A 23398-nucleotide genomic window follows, 5' to 3' on the forward strand; every position below is an offset into this window, starting at 1 on the left:
GACATGGTAAGGTCAATGTAGAGTTTTACAGTCTGGGTTTCTAGTACGAGTAAAAAAGGAGAAGAACAGATATGAAATGGCCCAACTGCAAAAAAATCATTCACGTTCACATCAGCAATTATACAGCTGTGCCATGGAGTCATTGTATACTGAAGGGTTTTGCAACTTGTTAATATATTTGCATTTTAATCCATCACCATTTTAATGTCAGTGAATAAAAACCTTCCCCGGTCACATTAAGGACAAAGAAGGTTGTCCGATGTCACTGCAGTATCAATCATATTCATAAATGTAGGCGGAGGACCTCTTAATTACGTCTTATTGCTTGGAAGTGCAGCTGATCCTCCTACTGATCTCAAATACGGTGCAGCCACGAATAGGTTACAGTCCGCCCGGGATAAGATGGCCGTCCAGCTGCTGTACAGAGGTGATTTATCACACTTACAGCTCATAGAGGGAGAAGTATGGGGAAGGTTTGTTGTATCAGACAAACTGTTAACAGATAAATTGAGTGCCAAGTCCGAGATGTGAGGAGCAGAAATAGGAGAGAGAGTCTGGATAATGCCATCTGAGGATCAAGAGGATTGGTCTGCTCAACAGCATTACTGGGCGGATTGGAAAATTCTCCATCGCTGGAAGCAGGGGCGGATTGGCCATTCACCCCACCGCAAACTTCAAGGTGGGCAGATAGCCTTTTACTATGCAGTGGGCCGCTGCACCCTGCCTAACTGTTCCCAAGTTTATTGCCTGCCCCTGGCCCAGCACCGATACACATCACAGGGCAGCAGCACACAGACTTGTATGATAATAATAGTATGGACCTGCAGCCTGCGCGATGTGACATCACAAGCTTCCGGCCATGATAATGAGAAGTGCAGCGGGGCAGTTACATCGCGCAGGCTGCAGGTCCAGACTATCATTATCATACAAGTGTGCATCAGCGCAGCAGGGTCACCATCAGGGCAGTACTGCGGGTACGGAGCGCTGTCAGGGACCCTGGCGCAAAGAGGCAAAATAGGGGCCACTCACAGCTGCCCCCACCGGGTGGCCCCTATTACAGTTTACTGATCCCAAGAGAAGGCAGCTCCCCCTCCTCTCTGCAGTGTGATAGTCCATGTGAGGAGGTGGCGGGGACTCCTCCCGGACCTACAGTGGCTGCAGGAAAAGATGAGAACTGGCGGCAGAGAGTCTGAGCCTTCACCTCAGGTAATGTTACTGTGCCTCATGTGCGGTGCTGGAAGTATGAAGTCCCCTCACTGGTCTCTGCATCCCTCCTACACACAGCAGCAGGGGTTACTGTAGGGGGCGGTCAGTCCGGAAGGTGCTGCCTATCACCTGTGTTCAAGTGTATTTCTCAGAGCCCCTGCAACTCTAGTGTCCCCCTGTTCTCCTGCCCACCAACCACCTCACCTTCTGACATCTCCCCCTGCCCTCTGGAGGTTATATCAGCGCTGGAGCGTTATAAGAGGAGCGGCTGATATCAGTCACACATGATGGCCCCAATATGCTGTGGGTCATGCCCCTCACTTCACACATTGCGGCAGAGTCACCGGCGGCTGCCATGTGTATTGATGTAAGTGCACCAGGTCAAAGGCAGCCTTGCTGCAATCTCACCCTCATGCTGCCAGCCCTCCTCCTAACAGGCTGCTAATGCCACCTGCCTTCAGATCCTTTGGCACCCAGTGGCTGGATAGAAAAGTCACAACAGAATGAATTCCTAGTATTACTATTGTGTGGGGGCACTAAAGAGACATTACTGTTATGAAGGCTGTGAAGGGGGTACAAAATGGGGCATAAATTTGTTATGGCACGCTAAGCACACCTGTTATTATCCCTCCATGTTTGTTTGTTTTTTAAGTTGGGAGGTAATCTGTGTGCATGTGCCGTGTGAACCATCCTAATGGCTTGTTGACTCCGCCCACTTGGTTTGGCTCCACCCTCTACTGATTTGGCCCTGCCTATAACATGCGGCCACATTTACGCTTTTTTCCAGGGCCACTTTGAGTTCCCAATTCGTCCCTGGCTGGAAGACACAAATATCTGGCATCAAGTGAGAGTAACATTAGATGGGCGGCCGGTCCCTCCAAAATAGGTCTGACCACCAAATCTAAAACGCTTCCCAATCTTTAGTGAATTCAACAGGGTAAGTGGCTGCCGAACAACACTGACTTATCCCTTTCCTGGTCTTCCATGGTAGATAGTTGTGTTCGGCCAAACTCGCCCAACACCTGCAGGATTGTGGGCAAATATCTAATGTGTATGGCCACCTTAAAGGGCTGCGGAACATCCATGTGATCGGCTGAAACTGGACAGGCACAACCTGCAACAAATGGTCGGGCATTGATGGAGAGAAGGGGGCGTCAGGTGGAGGAACCCCTCTACAATATCCAAATGCCGTCATAGTGCCATGTATGAAGGAGAACCACTCGCTCTACAAGTACTATTTCTGAGCTTCACTTTCTGAAAATGGCGGCACCTGTGCTATTGGGCACCTTTGTGGAGATCTGGCATGAACAGATGAGGATAACAGAAATGATGGAAAAGAGAGCGGCAGATTTTAGATCTCGGAAGTTAATAAATTGTAGTTATAATAGTTCCATATCAAAGTAACTAAATGACAGCAGCGTAGTATACGGTATATTTCTGAGGCAGCGGATGGCGGTTGCCAGGCTCCCATTGTGACGTCTCTCAGCATCTGTAATGAATGATGCATCACGTCACAGCTGACCCCCGACGCTCTGCTCCTAGGAGACACGTTCGCCACCTGTGGGACCTAAAAACCCAGCAGCACGGCCAATTAGTGGGGATTATAGGAAAATATGGAAACAGCATCTTACCTAGCAACTATAAAGCACGCTGCGCTAATGCGTCACTGACTATTTTAGTCCAGGAGACAGAAAAAGAAGCAGATAACAGGGTCAGCGCTATATACAGACAGGCCCGACCCGCGGGAACGCTGCTGAGCTATACTGGGCGCAGTACACATTACACCAACACTTCAGTCTATCAGCACTGGATGAAAGGGGGCATTTTTTGAGTTTCTTCTTCTTCTTGGGATTACTTTCTTTTTGGCTGTAACATTATAATCCTGCCTAATATAAAGAGTAACTTTTATAATTTCCCCCCCTTGATGCTAATCAATTCCACAGGGGCGGACGCTGAACAGGATCAGTCTCCTTCTCCCGAAAACAGGCAGAACCAGAAAGCGAGAGTGAGAACTGCACATAACAAAGCCACGGTGACTCTGACTTAAAGGGGTTATCCAACCCCTATAATGCTTGGGCACCTCATATAGGTTATACTTACCTGCTCCCTGGCACCGGCGTCACTCCTTCTCCCCGCACGGACGGCGCTGCATCTCCCTGTCGCACGGATCAAAACATCCGGCGAGGAAGTGGGGGGTTGGGTGGCAGAAAATAGCAGGCAGCGACTGCGACGAGCCTCCTTAGCGTCACCCGCGATGCTAGGGAGGCTCGGCCCCGTCGCAGCCTGCTATTTTTTTCCCCCCCCCCCCCCCCCCCCAATGTTTTAGTCCGCTCAACGGGGAGATGCAGCGGCAGTCATCCCAGGTAGCAGAGTAAGTATAACCTATATGAGGTGCCCGGGCATTAAGGGGGTCATTATAGGGGTTGGATAACCCCTTTAAATGACTGCTGCAACCTGAACCCAGCCATAAACCTTTATCTACAGCCAATGAAGCATCATGAAAGTCTCGAAAGTGATCATCCAGTGGGAAAAAGGAAAACTGCATTTACTGTGCAGAGATGTTGGAATCCATTTCCATCCTATATGACCTGTGGTAAGACACGTGTAAAATATGGGATATGACTGTGCATCCGCCTGCTGTCATATAGTGGTAGACAACATAGGACTGCGCAGTAGGATTCTGCCGGCTCAGAGTAAAAATAAATAAAATGGCAGCGATAAATCAGATGGGAACCACGTGGTCTGGACGACTGCCTCGACCTCTGTTCCCACAGGCATGAAGACATTTCCAGAGTCAGGAGATTTCCGAGCCGAGCAATTAAGTGGAGCTGAATTTTAATGCTCACTAGAAGGACGGCGTATCTGGGGTAGTGCGGTTAAATGGATAGTTATGTGCCAGATGTGTCACTCAGATGATTATATGGTACCTTTATCTTTCTGGATTCTACGAGAGACAGCGGTCGATATATAAGGAGGGAAATTAGCTAAAGTACAGTAAAACCTACGCATCAATATGAAAACTATTACACTGAATGTATGCCTATGTGGTATGAATAGCAGCTGCCATCAGCAGCACTTGGCCTGTGCAGCTTCTCTAGTGTCCTCCCGGTCATTACAGACGGGGAAAGAACATACTGAGGTGAGAAAAGCTGCTCCCGAGTCTAAGGGAACCAATATCTTCTGCAAAACTATGATGGTTTGATGGAAATATTTAGAAGAGATGCTGCTTTTTCTTACCACTCCAATCAGATCTCCTCGACCGTATTCCCCAGCTAACTGCTTCTTTCCATCATCCTTCATAATAACAGATCGGAGGCGTCCATTGAGAACAATGTAAGTGCAGTCAGATTTATCACCTTGTCTGGAAAAAAAAAAAAGAAAGAAAGAAATTGAATGAGATGAGTCTACAGCTTCTAAACTAACACTCAAGGTCGACCATCCCATATGATCTTAAAGGGCTAGTCACACTGCAGGGCGAGTGCAGCCATCACCTGGTTTCTGTAGAAATACAAGAGGATATACTGTAGTATTGATGGTCTCACCTGTAGACGGCACGTCCAGCCTCTACTTCCATCCAGTCCAAAGCAAAATCTATCTGTCTCACAAATGGCGACATCCTCTTCACAACTGTATGAGCGACCCCCAAAACCACGCTGGGCTGCTCCCTCATTATCCTGCAAACACAGAATACATGAAGGCTATGAAGAACCAACACTTTATAGGTCACTTCACCATGAACAACCAGAACTCGGGCTGGGACAGATCTGGTTTGTTAGGTAATGGCTGTATTAAGAGGAAAGGTCTCAGATCTTCTGGCAATCTTCTTAAAAGGAGTCCTCTAACTTCAGCATTTATCATGCAGAGAAAGTGAATACAAGGCACTTACTAACGTATTGTGATTCCATATTGCCTCCTTTGCTGGCCTCATTCATTTTTCCATCACATGATGCACTGCTCATATCCAGGGGTTACGGGGTCACCCTGCAATCCATCAGCGGTGGCCGTGCTTGCACACTATAGGAAAAGGCACCGGCCTCTCTGGCGGCTGAGACCGTGGTAGCACACATAGGCGCATGCGCAGCAGCTCCTGTCCTGGCCACCTATATCCGCTGTGGCTGCAACCCCTGGATATGAGTGGTGTATAATGCGATGGAAAAATGAATCCAGCCAGCAAAGGAGACAATATAGAGAATCACAATACATTAGTAAGTGCCTTGTATTGACTTTCTCTACATAAGGGATCAGCAATCTTCGGCATGCCAGCTGGTGTAAAACTACTACTCCCAGCATGCACACTTACTCGGCTGTTCTTGCAACTGCCATGGAATTGAAATGAGGATTTTGGGAGTTGCAGTTTCAGAACAGCTAGAGTGCTGGGAATTGCGGCCGCCTGCTCTACACGATAAATGCCTTTTTCTGAAGTGAGACAACCCCTTTAAAGGGAAGAACGACCCTCACAGCTGCCAACAGCCCCACATACACATGCATGCTGGGTTTGGCCAATTGTGCATGTGAGGGGGTGAGACTCCTCTTGGCAGCATCTTATCACTGGTAAGAACTTGGGATAATAAAATCCAACATGCTTAACCCTTCTTTTCCCCCAACATCTACTGCCGGGGGAGAGTCAGGACAACCCCATACCCATTAGGTGGACAGCAGGTTTGTCTGAGATTCATCTGTGTATGACCAGCTTTACAATAGGTTATGCAGGAAGATCTCCACTTATCCATAAGATATCTATTAGCATCTGCATTACGATTATAAGGATGATTTATTCTCTGGACAGGGAGTGAAATTACTAATTCGACTATGATGATAATAGCGAGCACACCTAGTCACTCCTACTTCACGAGGATATTCCATAAAGCTAGTATTTTACCCCAGGACATTGCATTGCTGCCCACGACTTGTCAGCACGATCGCTGTGCAGACCACCGTGTCGCTGATTAACAGGATTAGCCCCGCTCTGTCTTCTGATCTAATCATGGCCAACTAACTGCAATGGGAATGGAAAAGGGCAGGAGGCGAAAGATGAAGGCTGGCACCCGAGGATAACAAGAAGGCCGAGGACAACGCTGAAAGAGTTGTGACAAAGTGACTCCTATGATAAAATGGTTTAATAAGGTTAAGCTTAGAGATTTTGCACAGAAATATATATACTTTACTGGCTTTCAAAAAACTACTACTCCCAACGTGGGCCCTGCTTCTGTCCTGGCTAGGTACAACGGACTGAGGACAGAAAGAAAGCTGCTCGCTTACCAAGTGTGAATAACGCATCAGATTACACCTAAATAATGGAGCAGAATTCAGCGAATAGTCCTAACCTTTTATGTACACAGCTCCCATGCAGACCTGATGACTATGGGAGCTGTGTGGTCTTGCAGTCGTGCACTTTTTCTATCTGCTCTGCCTCTACCATACATTCAGTAGATCAGAGTGAAGTAGGAGGTGAAGTCTGCATGGAAGCTGCATACACAAAACGGGGAGATTACTTGCTTAAACTGTTTCCGATTATTTGGTCATTTGTGACCGTCACGTCAGAGCAGAAGTGGCTGATAACAGGGAGCAATAGAGAGCGATCACCAACCTAGGAATTGTAGCACAGAAAGGTTTAGCACAACAGGGACACTGGGTTCACACCAGCGTTAACAGGCATCCTGCCATATGCAGAGATATCTGTCTGGCTGAATCCCGGTACTTATGCCGAAATGCAGCCGGATCTCTGAGTGGGGATCTGGTGGCTCCGGACATATTCAGGCTATGCCAAATACTATGGCAGGCTGTTTCCGTGCTGGCTGGACTCTGAAAGCTGATGTGAACGTACCCTTATATCCACTTCTGCTTCCAATCCATGACTCTCATCCTCCCAGAGATCTCTTCTGCTGGAGTTTTATTCGTTTTCTGTAATTGCAGCAGTGATAACATAATCCCACTGCTCCTCGACTGCAGGAGCACCTGGATCCCGACATAAATAACCCTCTTCCCTGTGTGAACATGGCCTAGTTTCTCGTTGCGCCCCCCACATGAATAATGCAGCCCACGTCTGTGTTGATTAGTGAGTACGCTGTCTGTACATCCTAACATTATTTCACCGGTGAAGAACAGCCGACAGAACATGAAGGGAAAGTAAGGGCAGGTTCACACAGACGATTTTGTCTGCAACAAAATCCTTAGCGTATCCCACGGCAAAGTGATTTCTGCATTGGCCGCTCTAGGTTTAACTCTATTGAATGGAACTAAACTTGGAGCAGGCTACCGATATGGCTTTGTGAGGGGTCCGCAAAGTATTCGCGCCAAGAATGGAAACAAAACGGGTGTGAAAAAGCCTCAGCCACATGAGCTGCAGCACGGCCTCCCATTGAAAACAATGGCGGGCACAGGTTTTCGGCACAGAATCTGCACTGAAACTCGTGCCCAAAAACCTACCGTAAAATGGGATTGTTCCAAAAAAACGTGAAGAACCTAGAGAGAGGAGCACGTCGACATTTGGCCAGTCTTTTTTTTTTCCCTTCAAATATTTATTTCCAAAACCTGTGTGGATATTGAGACGAGGATAACAAACTGCTTCAGAACATTTGCGTACTTTAGAACTTTACTTTCGACATTCTTCTCTGCCTGCTTCTTCAGTTTCATGACCAGCTTCTTTTTCTTGTAGTACAGACTGGCCTTTGCCTTGCTTTTCTCTTCAAGAGTGGCAGTCACAGCTTGGTACTTCCAGCCAACTTGGCAAGGCGAGCAAGGTAAGCAAACTTTCTTCTTGGCTTCAAGCGCACGATCTTCAGGGCAGCAGGGACCGCCATATGCTTCCTCTTGTCATTGGGAGGTGGGATACCATCAAAGACCTTCAGCCTTTCCAAAGCAGCCTGTCCTCTCTGTCTTGTGTGGAAGCATTCCTCCTACAGTTCTCCAGGAGATGCGGTTGGGTGCTCTGAAGTGGTATGGCCCACAGGTTTGTGTTCAAGCGTTTTCTCAGGTAAGCAAGGTACTTACGTTTGTTACGGTATACGTTGACGCCTTCACATCTCACAACCACCGCTTTACGCCTAAGTAACACATGCTTTGCAACAGTATCAGCGAGACGATGTCCTCTGCCATCGATGGCCAGAACCTGACTAGAAGCTTTGAATTCTCCGTGTTGAAGCCTGAGAGACCCCGCTGGATGAGTTTTTGAGGCAGCTTCTTAACCCTTCGGCTACTTTCACACTCGCGTTTTGTGCGGATCCATCATGGATCTGCACAAACGCATCTGTTCAGATAATACAACCGTCTGCATCCGTTCAGAACGGATCCGTTTGTATTATTTTTAACATAGCCAAATTGTGTCAGATTGTGTCAGTGACTTACATTGTGTGTCAGGACGGATCCGTTTGGCTCACTTTCATCAGACGGACACCAAAACGCTGCAAACGGCCTCCAGAGCGAAATGGAGACAAACGGATGCATTCTGAGCGGATCCTTTTCCATTCACAATACATTATGGGCAAAATTGATCCGTTTTGGACGCTTGTGAGAGCCCTGAGCGGATCTCACAAACGGAAACCAAAACGCAGTGTGAAAGTAGCCTTAGCCTACGCCATCTTGGGCTGTCGGACGAGAAAGAGCTCAACCTGTCTTTTAGTACAGCATGTTTTTCTTTTTTTTACCTGTTTTTTTCCTACTGACATCAATATTACTAGAAATGGTCGTCAATCAATGCAAAACACGGATTTTATTTTAAGAGAAGGAAGGCAGTAAGTGGCTGTTAGATATGTCTGGTGCCGCTTATCTCTAGGACAAGCGAAGAGATCCAACCACTGAACCCTAATGGCTGTCTGGCAGTCCTTCCAGGCATTAGATTGTCAGCAGGTCATACAGAAACTGGTGAAATCTTCTAATAAAAACCTGATTTTGGCTTGATAGGCAGATCCGTGGATATGTCTCTTGTTTTTTTTCCCCCAACCTTGATTAAATATCTCTCCCCTCCTACTATATATATATTCTATATTTCAATCCAAATCAACCAAAACTGTCACTCTTTGTAGTTATGTCCTAATTCAGACAAGGGCTAACAGGGTGGAAATTAGGTTTTGCTGGAAATATGAAAAAATGCGCAGAGAGAAAAACTCAAACTCTGCTCTCACCAGCAAACAGAGTTCTAGACCCAAAATCTAGGGCAGCCCTGAGGAGACGTACCTGCAGCTGATTAGCAAGGAATTACGCCTGGAGACAGATAACAAGCTCTGCTCCCATTATGTCACATGTAACGACCCGACGGACCTGAGCTCGTCTTTTATACAGTGTGAGAGGACAGACACCGAGTCAGGCAGTGTCCAGAAGTGAAATGTACAGCACCAACATAAGGAAAGGGCCGTCTCAGCCAGTGCCATGTTCAACAGCAGAGAAATATATCAAACAGGTATATGTCCACAGCTACAGACCAGGCCAGGCAAGCAGTAATGTTGCATGGCATTCTCTGACTTGTAGTTCTACAATGGTTGCAGCAAACTGCTACTGTCAGGCTAGATCTACCCTCCGGTTACTGCAGTCACACGTTCTGCCTTTTCCCCCTCCATTTTTTTAAGGAAAGCAGCACAAGTGTGCCACTGAAGTGAACGGGAAGTCACATTGCACCAAAATTGCAACTTCCTCTTAGTTGCAGCCAATGCATGGACCTTCATACCTCTGGGAGCCAAGAGCTTCGGGAGAAGATAAAGATACTATGGGATCTCCTAAGACCCCTTTACATGGGCTGACAATTGGGGCAACTATTGGGAAGGAGAGTTGCTAGGAGCACTCATTCTATAACTACCTTCTGTAAAGGTGCAAATGCTGCAGCAGACACCAAAAGCATCACTTCTGGGCAGCAGATCTTCCCGTGCAAAGAGCAATAGGCTGCCTAGAAACAAATAATTAGTATAGGGCAGTAACGATTGCTCATTATCATGCAGCAGAGGGGGGGTGCTGCACATAAATGCCGCTCTCTTCAAATCATGATTAGGCGACTATCGGGAATGAACTGTTCGTTCCTGATAATTACCTGCACAATCGTCTGAGTAAAGGGGCCTTTATATACACACAGTACGACCTAATTGTTCCTCTAAAAGAACAGGCCAATAAAGAAAGGATATAAAGCCGGTCATATACTTCAGACATCTGTCCAACGATCCCCCCATATACATGCATACTCAGCTAAGCATCCATATACTGTAAAAGGGGGAAAGCCACTTGAAGCAGCTTACAAAAGGATTGGTATAAAGAAACACGTTTTTCCAGCTCACCATATCTTTTCCCATGCACGGAACAGACCGGACCAGTCCTCACTTGAAACACGAAGAAAGAAGTTCCAGCATTCAGGATAAAACCTAGATGTTTTCTTTATTCAAAATGGTCACAATTCACATACATGGACAGCTTCTCCCTCCACCGTTAGGTTGACATGTTTTGGACTTGTTAGTCCTTACTCGTAACCTTACTCAAGTCCGAAACATGTCAACCTAACGGTGGAGGGAGAAGCTGTCCATGTATGTGAATTGTGACCATTTTGATTTAAAAAACATCTAGGTTTTATCCTGAATGCTGGAACTTCTCTTTCTTCGTGTACAAAAGGATTGGTCATGTTGAACTCCAACACATGAGACCTTTCTCACCACAGACATCCGTCGTCTTGGGACAGTCGGGATGCTACCATACACATCAGAAGGTAGGCTAATCCTGGTGAAATGGGACAGTTTGGCCTTCAATTGGTATAGATCAGGGGTGTCAATTTGGAGAAGTCACCCCAAGCTCAAGGCTGCAGAATCAAAGCTTTCAGTAACTTGCCTGCACCCCTCGATCTGTGTACAGACTGGTAATAGGTTTCCATGAAACTAAGCTCTTTGGCTCCGTGCACATTGATCCTAAGTTCTCCATTAGGATCTCTGCGTTTTTGCCAAGTGTAGAATGTAATGCTATTTTTGTTGTCAATAACACCACAACCCTGACAGACACCAGTTGGGTCTTATTATTAGTTATTGGGATCTACTGGAATTCAAATCTTCCACACCAGTTGTGGCTCTGTTGACTGCAGCGTCTATGACAGCAGTGTGAACAGAACCTTACGATATGATAAAATAATTTCTCACATGACTAAAATGAATGAAAAACATTGTAAAGGGAACAAGGCAGGAGGTCACCTACTCATAGAAATGGCACTTGGAAATGGACAGGAAAGTGCAATCACGGTTGGCTTTAATGGTAAAGATGAGGGGATCTCCCGTCAAAACAGCCAGCTGCCCAACCAGCTCCCCTGGATGGGTGATGAACAGGCAGGTCTCTTCCTCCCGGTCAATCTTCTTCTGGTAAACATGGAGGAGTCCAGAGATGACAAACCGGATACTGACATCCTAATGAGGAACATGGACAAAAGGGTTAATCCAACATGTACATAAAGCTACGATATGTTCTCCTATTTGCATTTTCCTGGTGTTAGACACAGCAAATTAATTCACATCGATCAATACACACAGATGGGAAAAGATATCATAATGCCAAGAAACTGCAATAAATCCCATAGCAACCGTATGCTGGAAAATGTGAGCAATAACCCCATATCTACTGCAGATGATCACATTAGAAGCATTTTACATTTATAAAAAAAAAAAAAAGTATAAACAACTCTAACCAATTCATTTTTACATAAAGAAATAACCAACATGAAGAGCTGAGACTTACAGTACACTGATCCAGAGTTACATCCTGTATTATACTCCAGAGCTGCACTCACTATTCTGCTGGTGCAGTCACTGTGTACATACATTACTTATCCTGTACTGATCCTGAGTTACATCCTGTATTATACTCCAGAGCTGCACTCACTATTCTGCTGGTGCAGTCACTGTGTACATACATTACTTATCCTGTACTGATCCTGAGTTACATCCTGTATTATACTCCAGAGCTGCACTCACTATTCTGCTGGTGCAGTCACTGTGTACATACATTACTTATCCTGTACTGATCCTGAGTAACATCCTGTATTATACTCCAGAGCTGCACTCACTATTCTGCTGGTGCAGTCACTGTGTACATACATTACTTATCCTGTACTGATCCAGAGTTACATCCTGTATTATACTCCAGAGCTGCACTCACTATTCTGCTGGTGCAGTCACTGTGTACATACATTACTTATCCTGTACTGATCCTGAGTTACATCCTGTATTATACTCCAGAGCTGCACTCACTATTCTGCTGGTGCAGTCACTGTGTACATACATTACTTATCCTGTACTGATCCTGAGTTACATCCTGTATTATACTCCAGAGCTGCACTCCCTATTCTGCTGGTGCAGTCACTGTGTACATACATTACTTATCCTGTACTGATCCTGAGTTACATCCTGTATTATACCCCAGAGCTGCATCCTTTTATAATTATTTCCCAGCCGTATTCTGTGTCTCTGTGTGAATTATTTTTACTCTTTATCAGTTAATAATGACGGGTCTTGTTGCACTCATTATTTTACCAGATACAAGGAAGAAGTAACGGGATACAAGTCTACACTGCAGCCTGCACAGTCATGTTCCCTCAGGTCTGGCTGAACGCTGTACATACAGTCACTGAATCTACCAGGTCTTTTTTCCCCAGGTTACATGGACGTATTAGCTGGAGGTAGTGGAGACGAGGCCTGCTGGTGTGTACAATGAATGCTCCTGTGTAGGAGGGATAATAAAAAAAAATACTGGATAGTTTTGAACCTGAGAAAACGAGATTTTTGTGAACTCACCTGTAAAATCTCTTTCTCGCTTTATTCATTGGGGGACACAGGACCGTGGGTATAGCTTGCTGCTGCCACTAGGAGGCGACACTAGGCTGAAAGCTGTTATGCTCTCTCCAGGCTGGAGGGGGTATAGCCTGCAGGGGAGGAGCTATCAGTTTGTGCTTCAGCAGTAGGAGAAACAGAACCGAAACAAAACACAACCAGTAAGGACCACTGCCCAACAAAAAAACCAAACCGGACACCAGCCCCAAACGGCAACTCGGACCCACTGGCCTCATAATAAAAGAAAAAATGGGTGGGTGCTGTGTCCCCCAATGAATAAAGCGAGAAAGAGATTTTACAGGTGAGTTCACAAAAATCTCGTTTTCTCGCTCATATCATTGGGGGACACAGGACCGTGGGACGTCCTAAAGCAGTCCCCGGGGCGGGAAACAACCACTGGCCCAGAACACAACCAACTCCCTCCGGTAAGACACTACACTGCGGCCTGCAAAACTCTGCGGCCAAGAGCAGCATCCGCCGAGGCGAAAGAATGCACTCGGTAAAATTTTGTGAAGGTGTGTAAAGAGGACCAAGTCGCTGCCTTACACAATTGAGACGCCGAAGCGTGGTGAAGGTGAGCCCAAGAAGGCCTGACCGCCCTGGTAGAGTGAGCCGTGATACCGGGAGGAGGAACCTTGCCCTTAGAGCGGTAGGCCTCTGCAATGGCCGATCTAATCCACCGAGCAATCGTCACCTTCGAGGCTGCCAAACCCTTACGAGGACCTTCCGAGATTACGAACAGGGAGTCCGTACGTCTAAAAGGGGCCACCACTGACAGGTAGATCCGCAAGGCCCGTACCACATCCAGACGGTGGAGAGCCACCTCCCTAGGATGAGAAGGCTCAGGGCAAAAAGAGGGCAGAACAATGTCCTCATTAACATGAAACGCCGACACCACATTCGGCAGGAAGGACGGCACTGTCCGGAGTACTACCTTGTCTTGATGAAACACCAAGAAGGGCTTTTTGGACGAGAGAGCCGCCAGTTCCGACACCCGCCGGATGGAGGTAATTGCAACCAGAAACGCAACCTTCCATGAAAGCATGCGAAGGGAGACTGATCGCAGAGGTTCAAATGGCTCGGACTGGAGCGCTACCAGCACCAGATTCAGGTCCCAGGAATGCAACGGTGGCCGATAAGGGACTGCGGTGTGAGCCACTCCCTGTATGAAAGTCTTGACCGGACCCAACACCGCCAGTGTACGCTGGAAAAAAATGGAAAGAGCAGAAACCTGACCTTTCAGCGAACTCAGAGCTAGTCCCAGCTCTAAACCCGCCTGAAGGAAAGGCAGCACCGTAGGGAGGGAAAACTGCCTGGGAGGAAGATCCCTGTCCTCACAGAATTTGGGGAAAGATTTCCACGTCAGATAATAGATCTTGGCGGAGGAGGGCTTCCTAGCCCTAATCATCGTGCGAACAACCGCATCGGAGAAACCTCTTTGCTTCAACAGGAAGGTTTCAATAGCCACGCCGTTAAACGTATCGTATTTAAACCCTGGTGGAAGACTGGGCCCTGGGAGAGCAGGTCGGGCCTGAGTGGAAGGGGCCACGGCACGTCTCCCAGAAGAAGAATGAGCTCGGAGTACCAAGCTCGACGAGGCCAGTCTGGGGCGATCAGAAGCGTCTGAATGCCCTCCATCGTGATTCTGCGTAGGATCCGAGGTAGGAGCGGTAACGGAGGGAACACGTACAGAAACGTAAAGTTGTCCCACGGAGCCACGAGGGCGTCCACGTCGTACGCCATCGGATCTCTTGCGCGAGACAGAAAGCACGGGAGTTTGTGATTTAGCCTGGACGCCATCAGATCCACTTCTGGGCGTCCCCACTGGAGACAAAGGTCCTCGAACACCTCCGGATGGAGAGACCACTCCCCTGAGTCCACCGTCGTTCGGCTGAGGAAGTCCGCTGTCCAATTGTCCACACCCGGGATGAATATAGCCGAGATCACTGGAACATGGGCTTCCGCCCACTGCAGAATCCTTGCGGCCTCGTTCATCACCGTCCCGCTGCGACTCCCCCCTTGGTGGTTGATATAGGCAACCGCTGTAGCGTTGTCCGACTGTATCCTGACTGGACGGCCCTGCAAGTAGGGGGTCCAATGGCAGAGGGAGAGGTAGATGACCCGGAGCTCCAGTATATTGATAGGTAGTTTGGACTCCGACGGAGACCAAACGCCTTGGGCTGTCCGGGGACCGAAGACCCCTCCCCAGCCGCTGAGGCTGGCGTCGGTCGTGACCACCGTCCATGACACTGGAAGGAAGGACTTCCCCGAGGACAGGTGGTCCGGTACCATCCACCAGCCAAGAGCCGCGCGCACTGGGTGGGACAGAGAGATCCTGAGGTCCAGAGAATCCCCGGACTTGTCCCAGGAGGACAAAATGAGCCTCTGAAAATCCCTGGTGTGGAACTGGGCGAATGGAATCGCCTCGAAGGAGGCCACCATCAGGCCCAGTACTCGCATGCAGCTGCGAATCGACACCCTGCGGCGCTGAATGAGCAGACGCACCGTCCTCTGAATGTCCGATCTCTTGTCCAGTGGTAGACGCACCACGGCAGCCTCGGAGTCCAGTGTCATGCCCAAGAATCTGATCTGAGTGGTGGGAGACAGGCATGACTTCCTCAGGTTGATAATCCACCCGAAGCGAGTGAGGGTGCTCATCATAATCTGAAGACTCTCTTCGCATTGAGCCGCTGTAGGTGCCTTGATTAAGATGTCGTCCAGATACGGGAGAAGAGTAATGCCTCGGGACCGCAGAATCCCCAGAAGAGGGGCAAGAACTTTTGTAAATACTCGCGGAGCCGTCGCCAGACCGAACGGCAGAGCGACGAACTGGTAATGAGCTGCCTGGATGGCAAATCGAAGGAACCGTTGGTGGGCTGTGGCGATGGGGATGTGGAGATATGCATCCTGGATGTCTAAGGACACCATGTGCTCCCCTTTCAGCAGTGAAGCAACCACGGAACGGAGGGACTCCATCCTGAACCTTTGAACCCGCAGATAACGGTTCAACAGTTTTAGGTCCAGCACTGGCCTCACATCGCCCTCCTTTTTGGGGACCACAAACAGGTTGGAATAAAAACCCGTAAACCGCTCCTCCAAGGGAACAGGGGAAATCACCCCCCGTGAGAGAAGTGACTGGACTGCGTGCGAAAGAGCCGCAGCCCGGATGGGATCCCTGGAGGGCAGGGAGAGGAAGTAGCGGTTGGGGGGAAGAGACCTGAACTCTATTTTGTAGCCCGAGGAGACAACCTCGAGCGTCATGCGTCCGGAATATGGGCGTGCCAAATCTCCTGAAACAGGAGAAGACGCCCCCCCACCTGTGAGGGTGGGGACAAACCTTCATGCTGAAGGCTGCTTACCTGGGGCTGTGCGAGGCTGCTGAGGCCGCGGACGCCAGGCCTGCTGGGGCTTAAAGGACGGTCCTTTTCGCCGATCCTGATTGGGCGGCCCCGCCGCTGAGGTGGGTGCTGAACGGGTGCCCGAAAAGCGGCGAAAGGACTGAAAGCGAGAAGATGAAGTTCTGGACTGAAAAGGCCGCTTTGCCCTGGGTTGGGGCAGATGGGTGCTTTTTCCACCCGTAGCCTCCGAAATAATCTCATCTAATTTGGACCCAAATAGCCGAGACCCCGAGAATGGAAGCCTCAACAGGGAGCGCTTAGATGAGGAATCGGCTTTCCAGGCCTTGAGCCACAACTCCCGGCGGATGGAAGTGGCGAGAGCTGAGGAACGGGCGATCATAGTCCCAGCATCCAGAGCCGCTTCACAGAGATATTTCCCTGCCTGAGAAATTTGGAGCGCTGACGATTAAAGTTCAGCGGGAGGGAGGTTGGACGCTATGTCCTGGTTCAAACGGAGGGACCACTCCGAAACTGCTTTGGCTACCCAGGCAGAGGCGAAAATCGGCCGGAATGCCGAACCGCTCGCCGTAAAGATCGACTTAGAGAGTGACTCTATGCGGCGGTCCACTGGATCCTGGAGGGACGAGCCATCCGCCACCGGGATGGTAGTGAATTTTGCCAAGCGAGCAACCGGTGGGTCCACCTTCGGTGTGGAAAAGGGTAGAGTAGGTCTAGGCGTTTCGGAATAATGAAACGCAAACCTGGCTGGTCCCAAGCCTTCGTGACAACGATAGAAAAATCGTCGTGTAATGGGAACGATTTGGGGTTCTCCTTTGTACGCAGAAATGACACCCCTTGTTGGCTAGTGGAGGGAAGGTCCTCCTGAACCTGGAAGGTGTCCCTTATTGCCGATATCAGGCTATCCACCATGGATGCAATCTAAGAAGAGTGCTCCGGATCCATATCTGCATCCGAATCCCCAAGCTCTCCTTCTGACAGTGCGTCGCCTAAAAGGGAGGACGCCTGTGAATAGGATCCAGGAGCAGGGGGGGATGCTGAGGCGTCAGAGGAGGAATGGATGCCTGCTCTGGGGCGCTTACTAGGAAGTCTGCCTCTGGTTTGTGCGCTATGCGACTGTGCGGGTTGCGCCGGTGGTGATTTCTCTACCAAACGACCCAGCAATGAAAGGGTGGAATGGGAGATTTTTGAGAGGTCTTCCACTGCCCGTGACAGGGACCTTGCCCAGTCTGGTTCCCCCTGGACAGGCCGCTCCAGGGCTTCTGTGGGCTGTTGTGCCCTAGGGGGATGGCTCTGTGCAGGTTTCTGACATGCAGAGCACAGTGATAGTGACTGACCACGAGGGAATTTCTCCGAACATAAGGAGCAGGCATAGTAAGTGGTCCTACAGGGTGCCTGGTGGGGGTCAGTGGCGGGGTCAGACATGGTCAAATCTCCTGCTGGATGGGGGTATCGATTGCCTACCAGTATGGAGGTCCCAGGTCCTGTGTCCTACCTACACAGCGCCGAGGAAGAATCAGGAAGCTGAATCAGGGCGGGAGAATAAGCCTCGCCCCCTTCCAGCCCAGGACCGGCAAGCCACGCCCCCTTCCAGCCCGGGAACAACAAGCCACGCCCCCTTCCAGCCTGGGAACGGCAGCCTAATGCTGAAGTGAGGTCAGAATGCCTATGATCCCCATGTCCGGCCCTGACCACAGCGGTACTGGAACCGCTGCGGCTAAAAGGTAATGTGTGCTATGCCGCCGCCTCTAATAAATAGACCCGATATGCCGCAGAGCGGCCGTGCGGCGAGAGCAGTGGTGGAAGATGGAGGAGTTCTCCTGCAGCTAGGGGGATGAAGCAGATTACTTACCTGTCTTCATCTGTGTTCTTCACCCTATGATGCAACACCAGCAGGGCCACCCTATGACCGCTGGCACCAAGCGACAGGGGTCCGGGCAGAGAAGGGCTGAAGAGAGGGTGGCCCTCTTGCTGGGGGGAAGCAGGGGAGCGAGGCTGCCCTGGTCCACTTTGCCTTCTTGGGGGAGGCAAGGCGGTGACTTAGATACACCGGCCAGCCTCCCGGGGATACAGGGACGCAGGCGACCCTGTGCCCCCTTTCCAGTAGTCTGTGAATTAAAGATAAAAATAATAAAATCAGAAGAAAAAATAAAAACGCCCCCCTGCAAAGCAGGGAGGTCTGCCTCCTACGACACTAAGCTAAAAACTGATATGCTCTCTCCAGGCTGGAGGGGGTATAGCCTGCAGGGGAGGAGCTAACAGCTTTCAGCCTAGTGTCGCCTCCTAGTGGCAGCAGCAAGCTATACCCACGGTCCTGTGTCCCCCAATGATATGAGCGAGAAAAGGCCTGAATCAAACCTGGAGTCTTGCTGCTCATTGTCCTGTCATTCAGTCTGCAGCAATGGCTCTCACATCTGGAGACATTAAGTAAGATGTGCGTATGGAGTATAATCAGGAGATAGGATAATAAAAAATAAAAAAAGATGAAATCCTCAACCTGCATTACCTGGTTTGGCCTTAAAGGGGTTGTCCAGGATTTTACATGTGATGGCTTAACCATGCTTTCTGTGTGTTTTACCGTGAATTCTAAGATACGGGAATCAAATAGGCTTAACAAGGCTTTAGTGAATAAAAAAAAAAAAGTTTACTAAGCAGTGATAAAATACATATATAGACAGATCACATATAAATTAAAAGCCGGCAACAATGGGGGAGCGCCCGTCGATCAGCTGTCTGGAGCATGGCCAATGCCCACTACATTACAGGTAATAATTAAATGGCAAAAACCATTAAACGAAATTCCCACATTAAAAGGTAACTTTGCAACACACAGTGACGAGCAATATGGTCGATATACCAACTCCGACATGGTTTTCTACTCAAGCTAGCTTCAGAAGGCAGGTCTGGTGAAAGTACCTCACCGTGACCATTAGCAAACCTCCATTTATGTTTCAGGCCTCATGCACACGGCCGTTGCCCGACTGTGGCTGTGTGCACCCCACATCACGGATGCAGACCCATTCACTTGAATAGGTCCGCAATCCGGAAGGTCGGTGCGGAACCCCATCGAGTGCTGCGTGGGGTGTCTGTCCGTGCCTCTGCACCGCAAAAAAAAGTAGTGCATGCACTACTTTTTTGCAGTGCGGACCGTCGGATACGGATCGCATTCAAGTGAATGGATCCGCGTCCTCAACCGGTGGCCCTACAGTCGGTGCCCGTGCATTGCGTACTGCAATTTGCGGTCCGTGTTGATAGTGTGCATGAGGCCTTAGACAAATATTAAAATGAGATTCAGAAGTGATTTACCTGGTCCCCTTGTCTGGACAGGACTGTGCCGCCCTTGACTTGGTGGAGAGTCAACCGACCGTTCAACAGTGATGGGTCCTGGAGAGATAGAAAGAGAAATGCGCTAATAAGGAACAGGAGCCAAGGAAGACCACAGCACAAAGGAGACTTCACACAATCACATCATGCAAGTTTAACCCAGTTGAATGAGATGGCCCACAGTCCTGGTCTCCATGAGCTGGTGTGACAGCTGCATGGACTTATACAGCTTGTGCGATTTTACCTGCTGCTACCTGATTTATGTCAGGTTGCCTATATAGCGCCAAAACATTCTGCAGCACTGTACACAGATCAATGACATCTGACCCGTACTCAATGGGGTTAACCATCTATTTCTCCTATGTCACATACACTAGGGGTTAATCTGATAAAGTCAATAAAGGGGTATATCGGTCAGGTATCTGACCTCTTGTAGCCGCATACTGGTGTAGCGCTGTGATTCCACTACTGTTTTTACTTGCGTATGAATGGGTTTCAGTTCCCTGCACACACAGGTGGCCGGGGGGGCGCTGTTGTGCAGGGAAAAGCGGTGAAGAAATGCTGTAGCCCCTTCATTCTCTGAGTTAGTGGAGATCCCAGAGGGTGGACCTCAACTCAGCATAAAGTGATGGCAAATCCTAGCGATCCATCACCTTACAAGATAGGAAAAGCCCTCTGAGGTTTACATCAGGTTTATGGTCACCAGCACATACACTGACTGTGGCCACAGGCCAGCAGTCAACCCAAAGATGCCAGAAGAGTGTCCTTATGGCCTCTGTCAAGCCGCTGTGTGCAAACTTTTCCCAAAATATAGCCGACTGCACTTTCTATAGCAAAAAAAAAAAATTATACCGTGTGGAATACTTAATTTTAAACTGTGGCCAATGGGAAACTTGTGCTACTTTAAGGCTATACAATGGCTATACAATGGCATAAGTCAGAGCTATAGGTCTGGGAATATCCCTGATGGATACTTGTAATGTATGGCTCTGATGATGAAGGCTGCTCAGGACAGGTCATCAGTATCTGATGGGTGAGGGCATGGTGCTGGGGTGAATGCTGCAGCCTCTTCTATACCTGGTATACTATGAAGAGGCCGCAGCGCTCACATCCTTCCAACAGCTGATCAGCGGGGTACTTGTAGTCAGACTCCACCAAGCAGAACCCGAGGATCATTATATAATTCCTGGAAGACCCCTTTAAGTCTAATAAATGCAAACCAACCAAAACCATCAGAAATACTTAGACAGAGTCAAATGTCTGCTTTGGACAACTGCAATCCTGGTTAAGGCGACATGAATGCAAATTTTATGTTCAGGTTGGATGGAGAACACTTCATGAAGAAAGGAGGTGTAACCATGATGGGGTGCGTTTTCGTTTTACACCCAGTCCTGACGCCATCTACAATACAAACCCCCTTTTTCTGATACTTGCAGATATCCTTCTTGTGTCCACGTCCGGCTTTGCCCAGCACCACCCATGGAAATCTTAAAACATGTAAAAATCCAAGAGACACAAACTGGGATGGGACGGAGAAGAGAGGCGCACACTGGGGTTCGGATATATTTAGGGGATAATAAGCACTGCTGCCTGGCGCTGACAGCCATGTATATGTGGGAGGCTGCCACCGCCATGGAGATGAAGGGAGGTGTTGTTTTAACATAATTATCCGGCATGGGGCTGTAATTATTTGAGGCAATTTCGGTTTAGATGGGGGATCTGTTACATGATTCATTTCATAAGCGAGATAATGAAGGAGCTCTTCAGGAAAGGATCGGCAGCAATGCCCTCGCTGCTGTCAGGAGACATTAACCCCTGGGTTACCGAGAACAGAAAGGCCGCGGCTACGAACGGTACAACTGCAGGTAATACAGCGGGAAGACTCCAACCTCAACATATGCACAACGCCGCACATGGTTTATTCCCTTGGTCACACTGAAGTCACAGAGCGATCTCCATAATCTTGCAATTTATCATGGATTGCGGTGAATTGTAAGGAGCCCTTGTCTAAGGCTGGTTTCACACTGCCGTGTGCAGTGGTCTTTGTCCTGCTGATTCTCGGCACAATTTGCCGGATCACCACTGGACCCAGTTATAGTTAATGGGGCTGGATGGCGTTCCGATTTCATCCAGCAGGAACAGCCTGTTGGATCGGCAAACACAAATGTATAACAAGTCTAATAGCGGCCAGCAGTAATCAATCAGAACATATTATACCTTCTGCTCATTCGTTTTTGGAGCAGATGTGTTAGGTTTGCAGTTTGGAAAGGCTACTGATCTCCAGTATCATCCACTTTCTGCAACACACCACTAGACAAGTCTTGTGGCAGCAAAGTTCACCTCACATCATCCCTACATTTGGAGTATATGACAAACATATCCATAGGGGCCCATTTACCCGACTGGTGCCTTCTGTTGGAGGTTTGAGGAAATACTGCAGTCGTCTGAGGGAAGGCTCCAACAGGACGAACAGAAAGTAATTCTCCTTTACCGATTCAGGATCCGATACTCGCACTACAGGACAGACCCGGAGGTTATGCAACATCAGCACATATCAAACCGGAAAAATGGAAGGAGAAAAAACTGCTTGAAATCCCGAAAACACTTGAGCCTTCTGCAGAGAGGTCAGAGCGGTCCTGCCGTCGGTTATAGCACTTTTCCCTATCTGACTCCAGCTAATTAACACGTATGTCAATCAGAGACACAGCTTTCGTTATCCTGTCAATCATCACTCTCATCTACACAGCAATGATGAAAGATCAGCCTGCATTAGATGAAGACACCTGACAGCCATAGTTATTAGTACATATGCAAATAACCAGACAAACGCATAAATTATCAATACGGAAAAATGATCCAAAGAATTGAGCCGACCAAAGAAAACTCTCTCGTCCAACCGACCTCTACCTAAAGAGTCAGACTTTACAAAGAACCGGCCTTCACCTCATCTTGCACAATTTTCATTTAAAGGCTATGGACACCTTTGGGCATTTGTTTATGATTGCTTTTTACTAAATTATGGGCTAAAAATAATTTTTTAACTGCTCTTTATTGAAAATTAGTCTGTTTGTAGACTGTCAGTTCCATCAGCTGACGGCTCATGTGCAGCTCTTATCTCTCGTCTCCCAACCTCACTAACACTCATTATAGCTAACCTTTTATCAAACTGATAAGAATATGTCTTAAATGAGTGTTTAGGAGGTCAGGAGACAAGAGATAAGGCATCACACGAGTTGTCAGCTGCAAACAGACTGATTTTTAATTGCATGTACCAGAAAAACTGCAGAAAATTATTAATTAATTAATTAATAAAGACCAACTAAAAAAAAAAAATGTTTTAATAGGGATGAGCGAATCGACTTCAGATGAAACATCTGAAGTCGATTCGCATAAAACTTTGTTCCAATACTGTATGGAGCAGGAGCTCCGTACAGTATTAGAATGTATTGGCTCCGATGAGCCGAAGTACTGTTATCACGCCTTCTCGCGAGACTTCGGGGAATAACTTCATAAATTAATTTGTACTGTAAAAAAACATTTCCCAAACTCGGGTTCGGTTCCAAGTGGTACCTTGGAACCGAACCCAAGTTCGGGAAATGTTTTTTTACAGTACAAATTAATTTATGAAGTTATTACCCGAAGTCTCGCGAGACATCGCAAAGCAATAACTTCCGCTCATCGGAGCCAATACATTCTAATACTGTACAGAGCTCCTGCTCCGTACAGTCTTGG

The 23398-nt window shown here is 48.3% G+C and overlaps 2 protein-coding genes across 7 annotated transcripts in view; both read right to left on the reverse strand.

The window, feature by feature from the left end:
- Positions 1 to 23398, reverse strand: part of PNPLA7 (patatin like phospholipase domain containing 7) — a 151936-nt gene that overhangs the window by 49769 nt on the left and 78769 nt on the right. For all 6 annotated transcript variants that reach the window (XM_040406056.1, XM_040406057.1, XM_040406058.1 and 3 more), the window contains 4 exons: positions 19649 to 19726; positions 11362 to 11567; positions 4749 to 4880; positions 4444 to 4567 (listed from right to left, as the gene is read on the reverse strand). In XM_040406056.1, the coding sequence (XP_040261990.1) occupies positions 4444 to 4567; positions 4749 to 4880; positions 11362 to 11567; positions 19649 to 19726 (540 nt within the window). The remainder of the gene's footprint in view (positions 1 to 4443; positions 4568 to 4748; positions 4881 to 11361; positions 11568 to 19648; positions 19727 to 23398) is intronic.
- On the reverse strand, positions 7717 to 8783 carry LOC121009218 (60S ribosomal protein L13a-like). Its single transcript, XM_040442186.1, is given in 5 exon segments — positions 7717 to 7931; positions 7934 to 8079; positions 8081 to 8155; positions 8157 to 8348; positions 8779 to 8783. Coding segments are annotated over 5 exon segments (633 nt in total).

Source organism: Bufo bufo, chromosome 8, assembly GCF_905171765.1.
Source record: "Bufo bufo chromosome 8, aBufBuf1.1, whole genome shotgun sequence".
NCBI classification, from domain to species: Eukaryota; Metazoa; Chordata; class Amphibia; order Anura; family Bufonidae; genus Bufo; species Bufo bufo.